Source organism: Myodes glareolus, chromosome 13, assembly GCF_982192425.1.
Source record: "Myodes glareolus chromosome 13, mMyoGla1.1, whole genome shotgun sequence".
NCBI lineage: Eukaryota > Metazoa > Chordata > Mammalia > Rodentia > Cricetidae > Myodes > Myodes glareolus.
In genome coordinates, this window is record NC_142038.1 from 44058768 (window position 1) to 44083491 (window position 24724).

At 41.2% G+C, this 24724-nt stretch overlaps 1 protein-coding gene across 1 annotated transcript in view; it reads right to left on the bottom strand.

The window, feature by feature from the left end:
- Stk32a (serine/threonine kinase 32A) overlaps positions 1-24724 on the bottom strand; it is a 115128-nt gene that overhangs the window by 41976 nt on the left and 48428 nt on the right. The window contains exon 5 of the mRNA XM_048419629.3: positions 14558-14731. Coding sequence (XP_048275586.1) covers positions 14558-14731 — 174 coding nt within the window. The remainder of the gene's footprint in view (positions 1-14557; positions 14732-24724) is intronic.

A 24724-nucleotide genomic window follows, 5' to 3' on the forward strand; every position in this document is an offset into this window, starting at 1 on the left:
TGCAACCATGTAATCTTGTCTGAGCATGATGGAAATGCACCAGGCAAACTACAAAGCTGACCCTGGAATGGTTGGTGGCTGTGTCTTTACTAGTTAAGACCTGGACCAGTCTCTTCCCCCCAGTTCCTGGGTAAACTCTCAAGATGGATAGTCGGTCACTGCTCTATTTTCTGGCAGAATCTGATTCTAAGGAATACAGGGCTTACTCCATGCTCCCCAAAGCACCCAGAAAAAGCCCAGACACCCCCCCCCCGAATCCTTCCTCACACTTTCTGAGATTCCCAGAGTCCCCAGCATCTGCAGCTTTTTCTTTTGGATCAAATGCCAATAAATTCCTGGGTTTTAGATTGTAGATGTGCTTGATGTGTTCCTGGTGATCTGAGCAGGTAGGGATCCGTAAGAAACATTTCAGGAGGAATGATGCATCCAGGCTCCTGTGCTGATTCCACACTGCCACCAGAAACTCAGCTTTGAATGCTATATTGCCATTAGCAATTTGATTTGCTGGTTCCTGGTCTCAGAATGCTTGTTACAGCTTTAGACATCACTTATAGCTCTAGGGCAGAAAGGAGCGGAACCCAGCACTACTAAATGGGTTTCTCCTCTTTTATTAGGGAAGCCAGTAGCTTTTTAATTTTCTGAAGAAGTCACTAGCCATACTGACTCATATCCATATTGAAATGGAGATGTTGGGAACGCAATCACTGTGAGTGACCTAGCCCAAGTACTGAACACTAACCTGGGTCTTTGCAACCAAATTCAGGTTATCTTACCAAGAAAGGAAGATTTCTATTTATCCAGGCAGTTTGGAATGCCACTAATGCCAAATAGCCTGAGGCTGAACCACATCCTGGTTATGTCTGACTCTAGAAAGTTAATAAATCTCCCCTTGTCTGTTTCCTTCAAATGAGCCTGATATTCAGTAACCACTGAACGTGAGATAGAATGTTCTAGGAAGATTAATTTGTATATAAGGATAGTGTAATGGATTTAAGTAAAGTAGGAATATGTGTTCTATGCAAATATATGAATTTGCAAATATTTAATGACTAGGATCATATGCTCACAAAGCTCCAAGAATGGAGACTACTGGGGTGGACACGGGTGGAGTCCTCTCATGGGTCTCTTCTGGGCCAGGAGGTATCACTGGGTTAATTCATCTAGTTGTATCAGGCAAGCACACGCCAGCATTTTTATAATTGGTATTGAGACGCAGAGCAACCCTTCCTAAATGTACTTGACTGATGGAGGTAGGTGATGCTAGACAAAGTTCCATGAAAAAGACGTCACATCTTTGCTGTGAACCCTCCATAATGTCCTTCCTTTAAGTAATTGAAGTTGCTGGTGACACACTGCTTAGTGGGCCACTGCCAGACCCTCCTCCTGTGCCCAGCTGCCTTGAGTGAGGAACTGTCAATCATGATGTCTCTTGTATGACAATCAGCTGGCTTGTGATGGTGGCAGCTTGGCTGCTTTGCATCCTTCCTGGACTTTCTGAGGAAATTCCACTCCAGCTGTAAGGACCACAGCAACTGTCAGCATCCATGCTGCCCATCACACACACACACACACACACACACACACACACACACACACACACACACACACACACAAATACCCAAGAACTGAATCTGTGCTTTATTCAGAGAGCCGCAATCTGGGAAGTCAGAATGAAATCTGCCTTCCCCCGATCTTTCTCTCATTAGCATTTTCATACAGAACCCGAACAAAGGCATCAAATCAATTCAAAATCACATCTGCCCAGGTGGATCTTGTCTCTGAAACTGCTCCCCTTCCCCGCATTGCAGGGAGAGGATTAAGGCACCAAGGCCACTGAGCCTGGCACACCTCCTGAGCCATCCAGACGGCAGCTAGTTTTAAGGTTAGCTCACAGAGAAGAGATCACTGGCCATGGGACTGAGCAGGCTCTGATCTTCAGAATGAAGCACGGATGTGCTGAGTAGTGAGCCACCAGAGCGACAACCGCAGCGGGGGCACCGACTTCCATTCTGGCCTTTCTCCAGTTACAACTGCCCTGGACAGTTGACAGTACCTTTGGGAGAGGTCACTCAAGTTACAAGAAACATCAGTGACCTTTCGGTGAACCTGCCTGCAGTCATTCCCAATGGTCCTTCCTGTCTTGCTGCTGTCTCCACCCAGGCCAGGTAGGCAGCACTTCCCCGCCTGACTCAGAGCAAAGCCTCTGATTGATGACCTGCTCGCTATGCTGCAGAACTGGGGTCTGTCATCTGCCCCTGCCCTGTTCTGACAACAGAAGCATCCTATGTGTGTTTCCGTTGGTCTGTCAGGAACATTTGCCTATGCACTGCTAACCTCCCTGTGCTGTGACACAAGGCCACTTTTCTTTTTTTTTTTTTAACTTTTTATGATCTTGATTGGGCTGAGCTGGTCACTCTAAGAATAGACGAAATCGTCAGGTTTCCAGGCCCAGGCCCTGAAGAACAACAGTATAAGGCAGCCTGTGAACAACTTAGGAATCTATAAGCCCTAGAAACTGCTGGGGCCGTAAACTTTCAGAACACTCAGCAGCTCAGGAACAGCGAGGAATCCCAGAGACGACAAAGCAAAGACGTTGGATAGAGACTCTGAAGGCGACGGACAGCGGAGCCTATCGCCGTGAGAGGCTACGAAGAGCTCCGCGAAAGACCTGCAGATCCCAGCCCTAGAAGAGTTCCAGAACGCCAAGGCTAAGAGCGTAGGGCCTGACATAGAGCGCTTGAAAGCTATAATGGTATTACTGGCTGTTACTGGGCCACTGTAAGTCAATGCACAAAGGAATAAGCCTTTCCTTGGGTGCCTACAGCCGCTTGCTGGCTTTGAAAGGAGGGAGCCCTAAGCCTTTATTTCTGAAAGCCCAGAGCCATAAGCTTCTGGTTTTTGAAAGCACAATACACTTTTGACTTGTGTGCCTATCTCCATGAGTGTCTGGCATTGGAAGCTGTAGCTATAGGCCTGTGCTTCTCAAGATTTGGAGCTTTGGAATTCAAAGCCACTCTGTAAGTCTTGGGTTCTGAAAAGCGCTAGGCTTTCAACTCTAGAGGAAGCTGCCCTGTGCCTGTTCATATTATTTCCACCTGACTGCAGTGAAAGAACACACATGTATTTGTGACAGGATGGATGACGAAGCAATTAGTGCAGACTAAGCGTACGCCCCAAACAGGTTGCACTGTGTTACATCGTGTTTGACTATATATGTATATATTTTTAAAAATATAAAGATATGTAACAATTAACAGGCTTTACATACATAAATATGTATAACTAATATATACATGCACTTTAAAATTAAACACATAGACTTACTAATTCATAGAGTCACACAATGGCAATAGTCCCAATAACAAACATTTCAATCCAGTACCAGATAGTCCCAGCTTCACTTGAGATAGAAATTAGGAGTGTGGGCTTTACAGTCAGATGACCCAGGTTGAAATTCCAAACCTGCAGCTTCCTGGTTCCAGGATCATGGGTAAATGTGATCACCTTCCTAAGACGCATTCTTCACTTTCTCAGTGGTTGCTGCAGTTTTCCCTTGGAAATTTAACCAGGCACAGTTCCCCGTGCTCTGCGAGCACCTATGCTATGCTGACTCTAGACATAAGTGAAGAAATGTCCCATCATGTGACTGCAATTACCAGACCAGGAATGGACTGATGACCCAATTCGAGCCACTGAGTGAGAGGGGAGTAATGAACGGCTGAAAAGAAGCCCCCTTAGTATCCCGAGGGAAGTTTACTGTTAGTTACTGGATTCAGAAGACTTAGCATGGACGACAAAAGCCTTCTTAACATTACATGGAGGAGCAGGCTGAGGATGGAGGGTCCACAGAAGGAACAGACAAGAGGAAGAAGCTGCTGGATTGTTAATAAGTAATCTTTCTATAAACTTCATCTGGATTTTTGAGTTCTACAAGAAAATATTCATTTTATGATTTGAAGCCATGTGAGTTTAGGTTTACCATCATTTGAGCTCTAAACTCATTGCCTGACAGAATGAAGGACAATGAACTCTGCTTCATCAAGTTGTGTTGGTTGAATTAAGAGATGCATATAAATCTCTGACTACAGAATCTGGCACAAAGTAACGATTCAGCTAAATTTCATAACTCACTGAACAAATAATTAGCAAGTGTCCAGTGCAGGAAGAACGAGGTCACGAGACACTGACGAGAAGCTGAGACTGTTGAGAGATAAACAGGTGTTTTCGATGTCCATTCAATCAACGTGATTTCACTTATTACACATGGCAACATAGGTTAAGCTCCATTATACTTAAGTATAAGCCATGCAAGCTAGCTTATGCTTTTAATCCCAGCACTCATGAGGCAGAGGCAGGCAAATCTCTGAGTTTGAGGTCAGCATGGTTTACAGAGCTAGTTCCAGGACAGCCAAGTGTACACAGGGAAACCCTGTCTTGAGAAAAATAAATAAATAAAATATACCTAAGTTTACATTATTCTTCAAAACCCTTAGACAGCATCCATGGCAAAGTCTAGTGGTACACAGTCATTCTCATTGTTTCCAAGCTGCCGACGACCACTGTCACACAATATGGCGGAGGCGATGTGCTGAGGTGGAAATACTGAGGTCCTTAAAGCAGAATGCATTTGCTAGTTGGGCTTTCTAGAAAATGTGTCTGTCTTGTATCTTCAGGATAAGAAGGTGAGCGCCTCAGCCCATGGGTTCTTTCTGACTGTGTGAGAACAGCTAACAGGACCTCTCTAATCCCTCCCATCCTAACTTATTGACCACACACACTCTAGAGTGAAAATCAAGCTGAAGCGCATGCCTTCCCTGCTTGCTCAGCCTCTTCACTAAGCACAAACATAAGGCAGGGCTATGTGAGCACACTCGTTTAAATGTGGCAACTAATGGCCTAGCCTCTGCTCACACTCATCGCCCACTCCTACCCTCACTTGCCCTCTGCTCTGACCCTCAAAACTCTTTATCTGACTAGGCCTGCCACCCATGCTGTCAATATTCCAGGTCGCCTGTGAGCACAGTGTTAAAGCAGCCCACACTTCCCAGAAGTTTGCCTGCTCTAATCATTATTTATTATGAAGTATTAAACACAATCTGTAACTAACACAGCTCCCTCAGTAGGTAGGTCTTTGTTGACGGTGGCGTCTCATTATCTGTAATCTAGAAGAAGACAATGAAGGAGGAGGAGAAAAAGACAAGAAGAAGAATAGGAAGAAGAGAAAGAAGAGGAATAAAGAGAAAGGAAGGAAGGAAGGAAGGAAGGAAGGAAGGAAGGAAGAAAGAAAGAAAGAAAGAAAGAAAGAAAGAAAGAAAGAAAGAAAGAAAGAACGAACTAGTAGTAGTTTCTTCCACCCCCAAAATTCTACTCCCAGCTATGGGCCTGACATATAAATAAGTAAACAATATTATTTAGTCTCAAATGATTAGGCCTAAAAAAGTGAAATTTGTACTTCGTATTGCAATGTGTGCTAGACTAAATGAAATTGTATTTAACACTGCTCAAAGGTTACCTATTAATGAAACCCTTAACCTCATTGAAATTATTAAAAGTTCAGCCCAGCCTGGTTAAATGTTAACCTGTAAACAAGTATTCCCTTGCCTTTTCCATGGTGAGTCGGCAGGTGGTACATTTTAAAGGTCCTTTGCAACTGTCTGATGCATGACACCAAGGGGGCAGATTCTCCTGTTTTCACGGTGTGTAATTCATGCTCATTCATTATTTGATAGCCTGGGAGCAGGTGCTGGACAGAGCACAGCAACATAATACCCTTATTACTGCACTGCGTTTTGTTTCTAGGGCTCAAGTAGCAGTTAAGAAAAGAGAGCATTTGCAAGGGTTGGTGATCTACTAAAGATAAGATTTAACAAGACAAACAGGAGGGGCCTTGTCTTAGGCACTCCCCAGAAGATGTCAGCCTGAAACCGAAATGTAATACTCCAAAGCAATAAACAACAAATGCTGTCAATACACTGAAAGAAGGAAAGGCAAACCTCAAGCAGAACATACAAAGTGAGAGTAATAAGCAGGAATTATTGCCATCTACTTGACCTGTAGGCAAGTCTACATTTTCTTAATTGTTGAGTAATATGGGAGAGCCCAGGCCACTGAGAGCAATGCCATCCTGAGGCAGGTGGTCCTGCACTGTATGAGAAAGCAGGGTGAGCAGGCCAGAACGGGCAGACCCGTAAGCAACACTCCTCCATGGTCTCTGCTTCTGTTCTTGCCTCTAGGTCCCTGCTTTGGGTTCCTGTCCCAATTTTTCTCAATAAAGGATTGCTAACTTGAGCACTGCAAGATGAAAGAAACCTCATCCCCTCTGAGGTGGTTTTGGTCATGGAGTTTATCCCAATAGAAATAATTCAAACACAGCCAAACTCATCTCGCAGTTGGCTAAGTAGCACTACACAGCTCATGTAACCTGGAAGGTATTTAACAGTTATTTTCATAAGGATGAAACTAAGGAAGCCTGTAATTAGAGCATGAACCAGTCAGGACCTTTAGTTAGAAAACCTTGTGTTTATATTTAGTCTTCATGCACTAACTATACAAGGCCAAGTTACTTTAGATAATCTTGCATTTGAGTTTTGTCTCCATACACTAACTGTACAAGTTACTTAACTCTGCCAAAGTATTGTTGACTGCCAAACGGGGCACTATGGACAGCATGCTGAATACCATAGGGCAAGGTCTTGGTATGTGTATAATAAATAACTTGCTTAGGCTTTAAAGCAATGACGTATGTACTTTGCACTACAAATTAATTGGGTTAAAAGGCTGGTAAGCTAAAAGAAATAAACACATCCAGGAATGAGAAAAATATCTCCCCAGGTGACTCATTTCAAAGCTAAGCTGCCACTGGGTTAGCATATTCATTCATTAGGAATCAAACTGTCACTTGAATGATTAGCAGCAAAACGATCTCACTTTTGCTTATGAATTATCACCTCAAGAAAGTTAAGTATGGCCGCTAAGATACTAGAGTGTGTGTAAATTAGATGCCAAGGTGACCTCCCAGCCTAGATCTCTCCCTGTAATAAGCTAAAGACCTTCACTGAAAACAAGTATGAGTTGGTTCACGATTGAATTGCAAACAAGAACTTGTCTGGTAAATGTGCTAAGAGCTGTTTGCCACACTTCAGGGTCACATGATCATCAGGCAGTTCATTTCTGTCACACAGCCCTATTGGAGGGGAGTGTGTGTGCAGTAGAGGGCAGAGAAAGGACGAGGTCACACGTAAAGACCATCCCGCTGAGGTGATGAGGAAGCCATCCTAGAGACCTATGCATGAAGGAATCACTTCTGAACCGTACCAACCCCCACTCATCCTTGATAGAGAAGTTCAGGGCACTGCCTAAAGCTGTAGAGGAGGCTGGCATTGGTCTGTAGTACAGTATACTTCAGGAGGAAAGTGGCAAACGGACATTATGGGGACTGCTGTATGTCAGGATTTCCACCTCTTGTGCATGTCCTTGAGTAAACAAGTTCTATCACTTCTAACCAGCAATGTTTTGTGGTTACTGGGACTATTGGGATTAGGCTATAGAATATTATATATTGTTATTTGAAATTGTAAATGCTGTCCTGCCAGTCAGTTCACTCTAGAGTCTGGTGTTCTTTGTTAAATTTGGCAAAGCAGGGTGCCATGGATCCTACCACTTCAAGAAGAATGCATTCTATTTACTTTCTGTCTGAATTTACCGGGCCTAATCTTGAAAGAGAATCCAGTTCTGGCTAATAAGACAGCAGCTTTGTAGAAATCTCAGTTGAACTATGTCCACATTCCAAACCAAGGAACCTGGGAGTTAATAAATGTGAATTAAATCAGTGACTCGTTCCCATTACAAGAATAACAAAGTGTCAAAGAATCTCTTCTGTAGACAAACAATAGCAATTTGTAGAGCAAATTAAGATTTGCTTCGGAAAACATCATCCGTTGCAAATTTACCTTGTTCACTCATCCAAAAGTCACGTTACATACTGTCCTCATTCAGATGCTTATGCTCAATTATCTGGTGGCCCTCTACTTTGATCACTGTGCTGAATGTTGGTGATTAAACATGGGTAAAACTTTCTCCCAGAAGGATTTACATTTAGGGGTGAGAGAAAGCATTGTGTGAGTAACAACAGAAGCCGCAATTAGAAGCACAACCATGACCACTGGGGCAATGTAACTGAGTATGAGTGATGATGACATAGCCCATGACAGAGTCACAACAGCTTATAATCTTTATAAGGCATGCTCCCAAATTTGAAAGTCTTTCTTATTTGTAAACCGTGTTCATGACCAACTGTTACCTATGTAACAACAGAGTTCACCTCGCCCACCGCTGGGTCCTTGGCTCTGCAGCGCTGTCTGGTAACCACACACTTTGAAGGCGTTTTTTAATATCTAGTCATTGTGCCCAAACTTTTGGTTTCATCGTCAAGGTACAGCTTCTGAGAAGGATGCTAGGAGCTCCTTTAAAGTGCCTACGTCAGTCTGAAGGGCTGACAAGTGGGCATTTGCTCTTATCTGCGTCTTGCTTCAGAATGAAGCCAGCTGCCTTGATTGGTCCCTCCGCCCCTCTCACCATCACAAAGAAGACAAAGGTAATAAATGAAAACACAATCCCGTGTTCTTCTTGATAATCAAAACTTTTCTATTATTCCCTGTTCGATATTTCCATTATCAATGGGAGGTAAAATTTCACAATTTTCTCTGTTATGCTGTGATTATTTATAGGGATTGCCTAATAGGATTTCTATCTCATTCCCATAGGAATTTGGAAAATGGAGAGTGATAACTTCATTAAGTGGGGCTATTTTAACTGGGAGGAAAGTGCAATCAACCATTTCCTCCAAGCTGAGATGACTTACTGTTCACTGCCTTCTATAGCTCATCCCCATTCCCTCAGTTCATCAATGAGTCTACTCCAATATCGGACAGGAGAACGACGACCAATCCCTTCTTGGTCTACAATAATTAGTTTCCATCACATTATTCACTGGAGGAAGTGTGCATTCTAATCCAATACTGCTGTCCTCACAGGAATTATAATGAATTTGGGTTCTCTTATTTTTAACAGAAACATAACCACTCTGTCTAAACTTTAAAGCCTTCACTTACTGATTTAATGTAAACAAGGGAGTATTAAAACAGGATCTGCCACGCTTTGAAAACTAAAGCCAGTTTTCAATGTGTGAGCACAGGAAATGTTGGAATTTCTTCACTCACAGGAAACTTGTCTAATTATATAAATCAAAGTTAAAGTTATTATGCAACTCTGTCTTTATCAACCATGTCGGAGGAAGCTCTGGAAATTGATGAAAATTAGCTCATTATTCTGCATATTAGGGGAACTTTAAAAATTCAAGTCTAGGAACTGAAAATTTCTTTCAATAAAATAAGACAAGGGCTCATTTATATTCCAGGTGGAGTTTATGGAAAAGAAAGGAGATGTGGTGTTTTAGAAAAATAAGGCACACATCATTGGCAGGGATGTCAATGTATCGTGTGTGTGTGTCTGTAAGTGTACTAGTCAGTTCTATGTCAGCTTGACACAAGTTAGAGTCATCAGACAGGACGGACCCTCAATTGAGAAAATGTCTTCCTATGTAGGGGCTGCTGGCAAGTCTGGAGTACATTTTCTTAATTAGGGTTTGATGACGGAGGGCCCAGTTCATTATGGGTGGGCCACCCTAGACTGGTGGTCCTGGGTCCTATAATAAAGCAGGCTGAGGAAATCATAAACAGCAAGCTGGTGTGGGAGAATTATCTGTATTCTGTCAATCATATATTTTAATAAAACGCTGATTGGCCAGGCAGGAAGTATAGGTGGGTCAACCAGACAGGAAGTAGAGGCGGGGCGATGATAATAGGAGTATTCCAGGAAGGAGGAAGTCCCTCCGCCACTCCTGTGCAGACCACCGAAGAGGCAGCATGTAACATGTCCAGTTGAGAAAGGTACAGAGCCATTATGGCTAACATAGATGAGAATAATGGGTTAATATAAGTTATAAGAGTTAACAAGAAGCCTGACCTAATGGGCCAATCAGTTTATAACCTAATGTAGACTCCGTGTGATTTCCTTGGGACTTGCTGGCTTGTTGGGGTACTGGGTGGGACAGAAACCCCAACAAGCCAGCCCTCAAGCTACAGCAAGCCAGTAAGCCGTACCTCTCCATGGCCTCTGCATAAGTTTTAGCTTCTAGGTTCCTTTCCTGCTTGAGTTCTTCCCCTGACTTCTTTCGATGATGAACTGTGATGTGTAAGTAGAAGCCAAACAAACCCTTTCCTCTCCAACTTGCTTTTGGTCATGATTCATCACAGCAATAGTAACTCTACCTAAGACGGTGTGCTCGTGTGGAGGAAGAGTTTGTGTATTTTATACATACAGGTACTTGTTGAGGTAACAGGTTGAAATTAGACATTTTTTTTCAATTACTCTTCACCTGATGTTTTGAGACAGGAAGTCTCACTGAACCTGGAGCAATCCAGTTCAGAACACTTGTCCGTGATCTCCAGGGATCACTAATCCTCACTGACTGAGATTCTAGATGCGAGCATTTTTTATATGAATGTGGGTGATCCAAACATATGTCCTCATCCTTCTATAGTAAGTGTTCTACTGACTGAGCCATCCCGGCAGTCCCTGAATAAAGACTCTCATTTGCTCAGTCCCTGCGACATGGTCTAGGTCTGATTGTTGCTTCGGTCATTTAACCTCTTGAATCCTCTGAATTCTTGCGAAGCTGTTTCCTTATCGAATACCTTCTCTGATGGATTCCAGCATTTCTCATAAGTTTAGCTTCTGGCTTAGGTCACTCCCTGACTGGCGGCTTCAGCGTGCCATCTCTGCCTGTGCGGCTGGAATATGGGTGCTTGCAGGTAGGTGGCCATGCTCACCTTACTCCACACCTCCACACTCTCCTCAGGCTCCAGGAGCTCTCAACCTCATGGAACACAGTGTGATCAAGAGCTCTTCATTTTCTCTATCTGATGCGTCACCTACACTCTAACAGTGTGGGGGAGGTGAGAACCTTAATTTTTAACTGGTGTCTGGACTGTCAAATGAGAGCAGTAATACCATCAACCTTCTGTGACTAGAGGAAGACTGAGCAAAATCATTTACAAGTTCTTAGAAGAGTCCCTGGACTGGAAGCCACTGGGAAATGGTGGGCTGGCACTACCCTTGCTCCATGAATATTCCCTGACTACTTAGGATCATTTCAAATCCTCTGCTATACATGAAGGGAAAGCATGCGTTGACTCTAAACACAGAAGTTCTGTATTTTTTAGCTACTGTTCCATGTAACTGGTTACTGCTCACTTGGGCAAACCTATCATATTTCATCCATTCTTTTTCATGTGCACATTTCATGTCTCCGAATTCAGGATGCCAGTTTTATAGTTCACAACATTCTCAGTAGTAAAAAGATGGCTTATTCTGTCATCTTAACATCAATCAAATGGTGTATTTATTTTATTGATCCTTTTGAAGGAAGTTATATTTTTGAAAGAGTTATGGTTTTAATTTCAATTTATTCCACGAAAAAACCCCATGTTATATATCACTAAACACCCTGGGAAAGAGCTGAACCATCAGAATGGATAAATATTTGTTGTAATAAATGAAGAATAAAAGGAGATTTTATAATGGAATTCCTAGAACTCCAAAGCCCAAATTGTTCTGAATTCATCTCTCAGCTTTACACCCCACATGAGCCATATTCTCAGAACAACACTATTGCTATCTATCATTTAAATTCCTTAGACAGAGGAAGATTCCTTAATTAACCATGTATCTGGTAATAAACTTTAACACTGATAATATGTCTTTAATTTATTGGACGATATAAGAACTTGGACTATTATCTCACCATTATTATTAATTTTTGAGATTAAATATATCATTTCTCCTTCCCTTTCATACCCCCAACCTTCCTTATGTACCCCAACTTGTTCTCAAATTCATGTTCTCAATTCCTTTAATTGTCCTTACTTATATATCTATTTATATGTGTGTCTAGTTCTAAATATATAGATACAGCCTACTCAGTCTGAATGATGTTACTTCCATGTATATGGTTTTAAGACCGACCACTTGGTATTGAATAACCAACTGGGGGCTCTTCTCTGGAGAAGACTATTTCTCCTGCTTTCAGAATTCCTTATTAGTTCTTTGTTTAGGGTTGAGGACCCATGAGACTCCCTCCTTCCATGCTAGCATGTCAATTGGTGTCATCTGTTCAGGTCTTGTATAGACAATCATGTCCAATATTATTGTTATTAACACCCTATTTAGTGTTCAGAAGCACACTGTTCTAATGACAAATTATATGGCCCCACATAAAGATAATGGAAGGTTAAAATCTTTGCCTTTAATGTGCCATATTTTTTTAAAGATATATTTCCCTGATTATGTGTAGGTGTATGTCTGTGTGGAGGTACAAGTGTGTATGGATGCTGTGTTTTTGAAGGCCAAAGATATCAGACATTCCTGGAGCTAGAGTTAAAAGTAGTTATTACTGACTTCGATGCTGGGGTGCTCTTTCCTCCTGAGGTACCCCTTGAGCTCAAATGCTCCAGATGCTAAATGTGCAGTTATCATTTGCTTCTGGTCAGCCATTTGCGTGGCTTAGCTAGCATCTATCCCTTCATAGTTCTACCAAATAAGAGCAAGGCAATGGGAAGCTAAACAGTCATGGCTTCACTCCTGGAATAGAAGGATTCAAATATCAAAAAGGGCCAGAGATTCTCAGAAGTACAAAACGCACAGATGGCTCATAAAATACAGTGGTGAGGGGGGGCCCACACGCAGCAGAAACAGACTTGAATTGTTCTATGACCCCTGAAGGACAGCATTTCTGTTTGTTTGAATGCTGCATCCAGAATGTCCACGTTTCTCTCAGACATTTCAATGTGAGAAGATGTTTTAGCACAAACAGGTCCTCTGAAAGTGGACAGGAAGTAAAGACCGTGGGAGTGTAAAAAATTAGGAATAGGGGTTCATTTCTCATGTGCCACATGATTTGAATGACCCCAATCTGATGAGAATAGTGAGGTATGAAGGAGGAAGAGACAGAGCAACGGTCAAAACCTAGGAATGAGCTCTTTCCAGGTTCTAGGTGAACTTCCCGCCTGATTCCTCTTGTAATAAAGCTCTTCCCAGAAAGAGTTGCCAAGAGCCAGCAAGCCTGGCCTTCAAAACAAGATCTCCAATTACCCACAAAACACCAGGTGTGTAAATTGCCGTCTGAAGTCCTATGTGATTAACTGGCCAGTTTTCGATTTAACTATTACCTAAAGAGCATATTTCCAATACAAATAGCCTCACGAAAGATGGAAAGTTAAACAGTTACTTAAGTCTACCCACTAAAAGCCAGAAAAGAAAAAGGGGATTAGTTCACGTGCCTGCAAATTTTGGTGGTACCCGTTCATCCACAGGCTCAGAGTGGACCCAGAAAAGTTGAGGGTAAATGCAGCAGCCAAATATGCTATCCAACTCAGGCTATACTCAGCCACAACTGTACCAAAACCTTCAGTCAGCTCTTCAAAGAGTAGAGAGAACAGCAGCGAGGTTATCTGCATTGGCTTTTATTTAATAGTGTGTAATTGCTGTATGCATTTCACATGCATTTTTAGTGCTCTTATATAACACATCTTTCTCTCTCACACACTTGGGGTTGAAGAGATTCAGTTTTAGATCCTGACAGTGCCAACCATCAGCAAATCTTTGAACTACTTTCTTCTTCAATACAATGGGGATGCTACGATCACATGGGAAGTCCTTGTTGGTGCTCAAAGATTTAAAACAGTAATGAAATAATGTCTCCCAGTGCACAGCACAAAGCAAGTCTCAGTAAAAGTAACAGATATGTTGGTGATTTGATTATTAATAAACCTAGGTTATAATTTTATATTTATAAATCATGGTTTTCTCAAGTTAATGCAAGTCTAATAATAGCTGCTCTGATTCTTTTTCCATGTTGTTTTTGAGATAAATGAGATATTTAGTATACAAGATCATCATTAAAGCTACTAGTTCTTTTACAATTGTAATGTACCCCCTCCTGTCTAATGGACATATCCCCTTAGAACCCCTTATTTGTTTTCTTAAGCAAATTCTTGAAGTGCAGGAGACTCTGTGGTTTTGTTGCTCCTGTTAGCAACGAATACATGGGGGACTCACTTAATACAGTTGTTGTGACAGGAAGGAAGACGTCAAACCAAGTTTTCTCCTATAAGAATTTCCTTTCTTATCTGCATGTTTCTACTTGTATTTGAATCAATTAATTTAATATTTAAGATCTCACCTGCCACCATTCATTCTTTTTATATATCCATATTAATAACCAAGTACCAATAGACATTAAGAGTGATTTTTCAGTCTTGTCGCTTACCGTGACCTTGGGCAAATGAACCTCTATATGCCAACCAGCCACAGGGACAACCAACTAACCCCGAAGGGCTGCGGCAACAGCTAAATGAGCGTTAAATGCTGTGATGAGCAGAGACTTGCTCAGCGGAGCATCTTGTCTAACCCACAGACTGTCTCCTTGGACTTGACTGACCTGTGGATGATGCGCTGGCTCTGCAGGTAGTCCAGGGCCATGGCCAGCTCACAGATGAAGAGCTTCACCGTGTCTTCCTGAAAGTGGACATTCTGCTGCAGGTGATAACGCAGGTCCCCACCAAGGAGCAGATCCACCACCATGAACATGTCCTCTTCATCTTGGAAGGAATACCTGGAACAGCATTAGAAAGATAAATATCAGGGCTGGCGAGATGGCTCAGTGGGCAACGTGCTTGCATGTGAGCAGGAGGACCTGAGTTCGAATCCCCAGCACCTAAATAGAACCATGGCATGGTGGCTAGTGTGAGAAACTCTTGTACTGGAAGCCAGACACAGGTTAATCTGAGGTTGTGGTGGGGGGGCCTCTCTGGCCAGCCTGTATTACCAAGATAATGAGCTTCAGGTTTGTTTAGATAACCTGTCTCAAAAGTAAGGTAGACAAGCAATTGAGGGAAGACAATTTCAACCTTGGCTTCCATGTATGCCTACATGAAAGAATGCACCTGCATGCACACATGAGCACACATGCAAAGCACACATAAAAAAAATTAAAGTTAAACACCACCTACACTTACAGGATAGAGCACCAGAGGCAAGCCCTACTAGGTTGCTGTTATGCTTCCGTTCCTTAGGAAGAAATTAAGGAACAGTGAAGTTTGGGTGATCTCTACAAAGTAAAAATCCTAACAAAGGATGCAGTCAAGGGATCTCCAGGGACCAAAGGAAATGTGAATGAGAACAAGATCACATCATGAAGCACAAACAAATGAGAGAACTCTGTGGACGGGGTACAGTTCAGACTGTTAGGACACCGGGTTTGATGGGGAAGCCCGAGTTTTGGGGAGAATGCAGGGAGTTCTATGGCAGGAACTCATTCACAAATCTACAGACATTGGAGATCACTGGCAGGTGTCACACCTGCCATATGAGCAGATACCAGCTCTCTGCTTGAAGGAGAATGAAGCTGAGGACTGCGAGACAGAGTGAGACACAGACAGCCGCACATGGTCCCTGGCTGCCTAGTATACACAGAGCCTCCAGGAGAGATATAGGGACCTGCTTAGATGTACAGCGCCTTGGTAAAGACACTCTTCTCCAGTGGGGATTTGTTTTGTTGTGCTCGTGGCTCAGGCATGATGTATTGTCACGACAAAGCTATCTAAGGCAATACTGCTTTGATGTGTTTCTGTTCTCCTAACGTCACTGAAATCTTATTTTGAAGTTTCATTTGCATTACAGAACTAAGTGCCTGCAAGCAGTACCCGAGGAAGCATATAAGTTCCCAGTGATGAATTCTCTGCTCAGGAGTAACTGTTAAACACCAATGACAGGACAGATCCTACAGGGTGATGGTCCTAATGAAGACTGATGGTCACCGATGTTCACTGCTTCAATAAACAACATTTCATAGTCACAGAGAAGATATCAGAACTTAAGCTCTTGCAGAATTAAGATAAATGCAGGAAGTGATTTTTAAAACTTTGAGATGTGAATACTTGGTATTATCTTTAGGAATTCTATATCCTCTATACCTCGATGGGATGTCTGGCTGCCTAGCTCTGCTTCAGGTTTCAAGGGCACCAGGAAAGCTGCTGGGTAGAGACACTTCCATTTGAAATCCTGCCAACTGCACCAAACGCAAAGCTTATCCCTTGTGTTCTGGAGATCTTGCAGTGAACCGCCCTGGGGTAGTTAGTATGTGATCACTCCCAAGGTCTCTCACACCTCAGGCTACTCCCCGCAGTGGAGCAGAAAACATGCTTGCTCATGGACTGAGCTGCTGCTGACCGAGTAAGGATGGTGAGAATGGGGTTCCAAAAGAAGAGAAAATCCAATCATACATGTAACTAGAAGCCAGTGGGAAGATAGCCCGTGGAGCAGACTTAGGCTATACTCTGCTGTTGGTTGCCTTGCACTCTCAGGTGCCTGCATGCTCACCTGCTGACACACCCAGGGGCTCCCTCTCCTCTCCCATTGCCACACTAAGCTCTAAGCGTAAATATTCCTTTTACTAAATTCAGTCTCAGCAGCAAACATTTTTACTAAGGCTTGAGTTAGGCGATTTTTATCCACAGAACAGGCAGATGCGATTGCCAGTGGTGACAAGCTAACAAGAGTGTCCCAACATGCAGGGGATTAATAAGCAGAGGGAAAAGAGGCCATGGCAAGAAGCGACATGCCCTGCTGTCCAGCGGTCAAATCTGATTGCTAAAAACCATCTTCCTTCTTCAGCTCATCACATCTGAAGCCTACTTGAGATTCTTAACGCTCAAAGGAAAAAGATGAGCATTTAATTTTGTGAAAATATTTAATTAAATATGCAGGCATAATATAATTTAGTGATACACAGAATGTTTGGGTTCTTAGCATAATCTGATTGTTTAAAATAGAGAAACCTTCCTCGTAACTCAGCCATGGGTCACAGAGACTCACAGCTGGGTTTCTGTGGTCATTCTTTCCTCTGTCATAGCATGTCATAGTTCTGAGCTAACTATGCTCACCTTAACAAGTCTAGACCTGATGCATGTGAAATTCATTAGGTTCCATGTTCATTAATACTCCCGCAGGTCAATCTGATAGAGGCAGTTTGTAAACTGAAGTCCCCCCCCCTCTTCCAGGAGGCTCTAGTTTGTGTCGTTTACAAAAAACTAACTGCTCTCTCTTTCTCTCTCACACACACGCAAATAAACACACAAAAACATGTGTACATGTTTGTGTATGCACAGTGTACATATAATGGATGTATTTTAACAGACATAAAATATACAAAATAAAAAGGAAATAAACCATAATGATTCATGCATCAAATTTTCTGCCAAAAACTTACTTTGTCTAAATGATGAGATTTGTACATAGTTTTCATTTTATAGTTTTTATTTTGTATTTTACATAATTTTGAAATGCAAATATACATGAGAAGAATACTTTCTTCTACTTGTAGCCAATATTAGTTGCCTCATTAGAAAAAAGAGTTAACAATGTCAGCTTCTGATCTCTATAAATCAAACTAGGAACATTCACCAAATACAATCTCAATGTCCAAAGTTTCAAACTACACAAATATTCCTTTTTTTAAGTCGAACTACTTACTATGTGACCCTGGAGGTCAGGGTAGTGGAGGGAGTGTGAAGAGGGATAACTAACTCAAAAGACCTTTGAAAACTCATATGGAAACCACTACTGTAGAAACGTCCTAAAATAGACATAGACAATGATGTGTGTGTCATACATAAAAGGCAAATGTGTCATATATAAAAGGCAAACGTTTAATCACTGTATGAGAGGGGATTTTTTTCTTTTTCTTTTTTTTCTTTTTCTTTTTCTTTTTTTTTCTTTCTTCTTTTTTTTTTTGCAGACAATATAGCCTATCAAAATAAATCCCAGAGACATTTATGGGACTACCCATTTTCAAGTCACTGGTAAATGTGGTGTCATAGACCATCCCCCCTTTGATGTATTACAGTCTATTGTCATTACCTCCAAAACTGGGTGGTAAGTCCCTATTGGTAAAGACCAAAAATTTGAGTCATAGGACATGGAGAAAACAAACTGGTACTAACCTGGAAGCTTCACCATTACTGGATAGCCTGCACAGTTCTGCCATGGTCTAAGAGTTCTATGAGGAGAAGAAAGTTAATCCCCAGTATTGCCTGACTGTGGAACCTGCAAACTACCATAGCAGGTATTCTGACATGGTAAACCCAGCAGTGCAGAGGCAGCATGGATGTTACGGGAGTAACCAGCCTCTCTATAATTGTATTTAAGGCCAGCTCCATGAGACAGAATGCATGCTTAATAATATTAATTTGATACAAACCACCTGTCTGGCTAGGCCCTAAGCCTATAGGAGAACACAATACTCTGCTAAATGGACCCAGTATTAAATTGTCCCACAAGTTCTTATCTTAATATATATTAGCGCATGTTTCAACCCTCATTAATGAACTTCCTTTTCATTGGTGTCTTTATCAATAGGGACTCACTCATCAATTAACTTCCTTGTTAATCGATGGTAATTAAAACAAGAACTCACAATTGGCCAGCATGCATAGAATATAAAAATGTGGCGTGTTCAGCTCCAAATGCAACATCTATATCACACACTTTCCACAGGTCTCAAGGTCATCATGAAAGATTGTGAGAGTTGGGGGTAGTGAATAACTGCAGAACAACAGTATTTTTTAGACATGACAAGACCATTCACACATGAGTCACAGTCACTGACTGTGTGTATAAGATCTATAGAAGAGCAAGTCAGCTAAAATCCAATCATGGAAGGAGGAGTTCTGGATGGCCCACCTGTATCTGAGGAGCCATTGGTAGCTGATAGTTACTGAGGGAGGGCAACTGAGTTCTTATGCAGTCATTGAGAACCTACCCATGCTCCAGTGGTAGTCCCACACCCATGTGCATACCGTCCGCACAACGTGGGTGCAGTGAGTTTGGGGAAAGTTTTTGGGAAAGTTAGTGGAGGAGTTAGAGGGGAGGAAACGAAGGGTGGATTTGATCCAAACACATAATATTCATTTATGAACTACTCGAACTGTTTTTATAAGAAACTTTTATAGATCCTTTGAGTCTTGTATTCCATAGCTTCTCTGACCAACATCTTTTATGTTCTAGCAAAAGTTTTGTTAAGAGATCAAATCTTTTTTTTTTTTTTTGTCACAGTACTTCAGCAGGCTGGAGTTCTTCTGCAAATAACATGTATGTCCCACATCTGATATGCTTCACAGGTATGTATTTTGTGGAAATTGGTAGACTGATCCAAAGGCTTACTGAAATTCCTGTTTATTTGGGGGAAATGCAAAACCACTTTACAGCTGAGTCTATGCGCTTTAATAAACATGTATATAATTAATACATCAACCTTGCAGTGTTATTTGCCATTATGCATCGCTGTCAAGAACCTAAAGTTCCTTCAGAGTGGTAAAATTGAATTCTGTCATTTCTCCTTTATGCTTTAAATGGAGTACTTTCATAAGGAAAAATGATTTAATAAACTATTTAGTTATGGTGAGGTGTGGTTCAGATAGGAATGATTAAAACAGATGTTTAATAGTGATCTCCCCTTTAGTAATAGTTTTCAAAATGATTTCTTTTCTAATATCTTCCAAAAGCAACCAACACAGTTCTTAAAAGTGTCGCAATGAGCTTGTGGGTTTGGTTTTATCATTTCTGTTCTTCTTTTCTTGCAGTGTTCATTCTTGAACCGGGAAGATATAATCAAGCAAAACACAGACACTGATATGACCAAGTAGAATTCGATGATACGTTTATGGTATACAAACATATTGCTAGCTGTCTTGTATAATTCATATTCCAGACAAATGTGGTTGTTGAAAATATTCTCTCTCTCTCTCTCTCTCTCTCTCTCTCTCTCTCTCTCTCTCTCTCTCACACACACAGACACACACACACACACACACACGCACATACACAGATATAATGGACATGCGCAGCAGACTCAAGTGTAACACATGACAAATTTTCATAAGGAAAGGAAGTCCTTTCTCCATCAGCAAAGGTGCTGATCTATAAAGATAGACAGATAAATATGTGTTAGCTCTCTCCCATCAGACACACATATCAATGTCAGAATAGCAGCACTGCTGCTCACCAAGGCATCACTGGAAACTGTGTATTCTATGTCTATTCCTACTGTTATATTATTTCCAACTGATTAAGCACAGTAAAGTTGCTGTAACTCTTGTCACAAACTGGAAACAGTGAGCATAATATGAGGAGAGTTAACATTTTTGATGAATTCTCATACCACTTTCTGCAGTGACTATACCATGTTACACCTTTATCCACAAGGGCAAGGGCTCCAGTGTTGTTTGTTTTTTTACCCTTTGGCTCTTTCGGTTCTTTACTTTTTTGGGGGGTACACCACCCAGCGCCCAAATAAATCACACAGACACTTTTTTCTCACTTATAATTGCCTAGCCTTTGCTTGGCTTGTTTCCAGTCAGCTTTTCTTCACTTAAATTATCCCATCTACCTTTTGCCTCCGGGATTTTACCTGATGTTGGATTCCCCTTTGTGTGCTATGAATATCATTGGTTAATAAAGGAACTGCTCTGGGCCTATAGCAAAGCAGGAACAGAGCTAGGTGGGGAAAATTAAGCTGAATGCTGGAGAAAGGAGGCGGAGTCAGAGAGAAGTCATGTAGCCCCGCAGGAGCCAAACAGAACTTTACCTGGTAAGTCACTGTCATGTGGAGATACATAGATTAATGGAGATGGGTTAAATTAAGATGTAAGAGTTAGCCAATAAGAAGCTAGAGCTAATGGGGTCGAGCAGTGATTTAAATAATATAGTTTCTGCGTGACTATTTTGGAGCTGAGCAGCTGGGAATCAACAAGTGGCCTCCTGCATCATTTATCTTTTTCTATTTCTTTATAACTTTTCTTTCCTCCTTATCCCAGGCCTGACTATGTGGCGGGGTAACTGGCCCCTTCTTTGCTCACTCCTTGATATTTCTTTTCCCCATTCCTCCTTCTATCTATTCTCTCTGCCTATCAGTCCCACCTATTCTTTTTCCTGCCTTACTACTGGCTGTTAAGTTCATTATTAGACCAATCAGGTGTTTTAGGCAGGCAAAGAACACAGCTTCAGAGAGCTGAACAAATGCAACATAACAGAATGCAACACATCTTTGCATCATTAAACAACTGTTCCACTGCCTAAACAAATGTAACAAATCTTAAAATAATATCCCAGGACACTCCAGTTTTTCCACACCCTTTCCAGCATTCATTACTTTTTGTTTTTAAAACAATAGTCATCCCAATGAGTAGGAAGCAGTCCCACGATGATTGTGATCTACAACTTCCAAATGTTCACTCATGTTGTACACCTTCTTGAGTACCTGTTGGCTAGCTACCATTTTGGAGAAAACCCTCTATCTATATTCTTCATCGGTTTTCAAAATGGGATTTTTTTTTCCTTTTATAATTTTTGAAATAATTGTTTCTTCTGTATACTTTCTATGGAAGACTCTTGCCAGGCATTAATTTATGAACTGTCTCTATTTTCTCTCATTTTATATGCTGTCATTTTACTTCTTGATCACAGCTTTAAAGATTTTTTTTTTAATTTGGTAAATGCCCAGTTGTCTCGTGATTTTCTGAATTATCTGTAGTTTTTCACTGCTGAATTACCTTGACACCTTTGTTCAAAGTCAATGAATAATTAATGTGAGGATTTGCTTTTAGATTCCCAATACTATGCTATGTCTATTTTTATTGCCTGCTACCCTGTCTTGATTCTGTAGCTCTATAGTAAATTGGAGATGGGGATATGAACCCTCCAATGTTGTCCTTTCTGTTCAAGATTGTTTCAGTTAGTCTTTGGATTTTTTTTTTTAAATATTCTCAGATCCCTTGAGTCTCTATGCTAATTCCTTCCTTTTTTTTCTTTTTCTTTCTTTGTTGTTGTTGTTTGAGTCAAGGTCTCTCTCACTGCATAGTCTTGGCTGGCCTGGAGCTCATGATGTAGACCAGGCTAGCTTCAAACTCATACAAATCTATTTGCTTAACTTGCTGAGAGCTGGGATTAAAACTTTTCTTCCTTCCACATTATCATGTCTATTGGTGTCACCCTTATTCAGATCATGCTGCTGCAGTCATGTAGGTGAGAGTTCATGGATATAGCTCCTGACATCTCTAGGAGTCACTATCTCACAGCAAACTCCAGGTTTCTCTGGCTCTTATCATCTCTCTGCCCTGTCTGGCTCAGTGATTCCTGAGTCTTAGATGCAAGAGTGATGTTGTTGATGGATCATTTGAGACTGGGTTCCACAACGATACACTTTGATTGGCTGTGTTTTTCTGCAGTTGTCTCTGTTCCAATGGGAAGTTTCATAATACGAACTGAGCAGGGTGTATTTATGCCTCTGGAAACCACACACACACACACACACACACACACACACACACACACGCGTGCACGCGCACACACACACGCACACGCAGAGCAACTATTAAAGAAAAAAAGACACCACAGATTTGGAAGAGAGTAAGGGATGGCTTAGAAGGATGAAAGAGAAGGGAAAAATGGTGTAATATTATAATCTCAATAAAAAAGTTAAAAATTAAAAAACATCTTTTAAAGAGTACGCTATCACACCCAACTCTTTGTAAAATTCAAGAGCAGTTTATGAATTTTGTTTGTTTGCTTGCTTGCTTGCTTTTTTTTTTTCTAGATAGGGTTTCTATGTGTGGTCCAGGCTGCCCAGGAACTCTTTGGTGAGCCTCAAACTCACAGAGATCCCACTGTCTCTGCTTCCCTAAGTGCTAGAATTAAAGATGTGCACCACCACACCCGACTTCATTTCCTGTTTTTTTGAACCATCCAGGACTTTCATAGGGTCAAGGTAACATCTATAGATTAGTTCAAGCCTGTTGGCTTTTGTTCAATTAGTAGTACAGGCTGGAGAAAGTACCATAAAGAGTTACCTGTTATTCCTTTCCTCAGTCATGTTATGTGTTTAATTAAGCTACCTTCTGTGGGAGACCACGAGGCTGTTTTCAAACTTTTCCTATTGGAGATTCCGGTAATACACTAGTATATACGTAGTGCATGTGTCTTTTTATATTCTATTTAGCATTATCATTTATTGCTAGGAGTGGGTTTGCTAGTATGAGGATTCATCGCAACAGAGGGCAAAATCACACACAATTGTGTTAGATACTACCAAATCTGTCTTTGAGCATCTGTGCCAATTTTGAATCCCTCCAGTAATATATAACAGTATAGATTTTGTCACATGCACTCTGTAGGGAATACTGTCAAATTTCCGGGAGAGGGAGTTCAACTTCAGAAAAAATTCATCCATGCACCAAACCTTGAAACTTACAGAGTTCTCTGCCCTACTAGTGCCTTACAGAGTTTACTGAGGAAAAAAAAATGCAGCTTAAACACCCTCATTAAACCAGTGGCCAAATGACATTACCCGCTCTTGTGTATTTACCCAGACTAAAGAACTACATAACTGAAAGTCATAAAGTTGATGACTCACAGTGCAGGCGGATCTTTTAGACAGAATGGAACTGAGAAAATTACTATATAGTCAAGCTTCCTAGTCTGCAAGAACAATTTCCGTGTACATCTCAGAGACAGAAAAGCTGTCCTGCATGAGTTTATCTCAGTTCTACTTGAGTCTCCCATGAATCTTTGGGGTTATTTCTACCTCCCTCCTGTGCAATTCCAAAGCACTCAGACACTTGCCTGTAATAGAACATTTCGGAGACTTAACAGGGGATTCTCTTCTGAATCAGGCTGCATTTTCATGATTTATTCGTTTAGCTTCAAGTCTTCACTTGAGGGAAAAATTTTGAAGGTCCTATGCCTTATTCATCTCTGTATCCACCAGAAAGCCCTGGCATGTAGCCTGGTCTATCATATGTACTTGTTTATTTAGTGATATTCTACAAATATTTATTACATATTTATACCCCTGTATAATGTATCACAGTTAAAGTGACGCAAAGAATGTTTTTTTCTCTCTTGAAATTAACCATCTTAAAAAATAAATATTTACACAAATAAATTGATAGAAAATTTGGTAAGAAATGTGAAAGAAAAATACAAATTACTATGATAGAAATTAAGAGAAGGCCCTAAAATTAACTGTAGGGATCATAAAAAACTCAAGAAAATGTAATATGAGCCATAAACTGAAGTCTTCATTAAAACACACAGAGAATTGTGACTTTCACAGTGAAAAACATGGTGTGTAGTTATTTTTTTTTTAAATTCACAGAATAGGCTGCAGATTATGTCCCCATGTCCTTATGTCATAGCTGATTGTTAACATTGACCTTTCTCCGGACAGAACTCTGCAGAGTTTGTGATCCGTCAGCTCATACCGGTTCTGAAGGTCTTGTTTATGAAGTCTCCCCAGGGGAAAATTTGGCTACTATTATTTGTACAGAATCTCCTGAGAGCTTCCCTTAGAGAATAAGATATCCAGTAAACAGGCAAAGGGGAATAACATGTCTTGTTCCCCATATACGTATAAAAGCCAAGACACATGCTTACATGTTAATGAGGAGCAATTAAATCAGAACATTACACGAAGGGTTAGAAAACAAAACCAAGCATTAGAAATTGATTTGGAGATCCGTGACAATCACAGACCACTGCAGAGAAAACGATG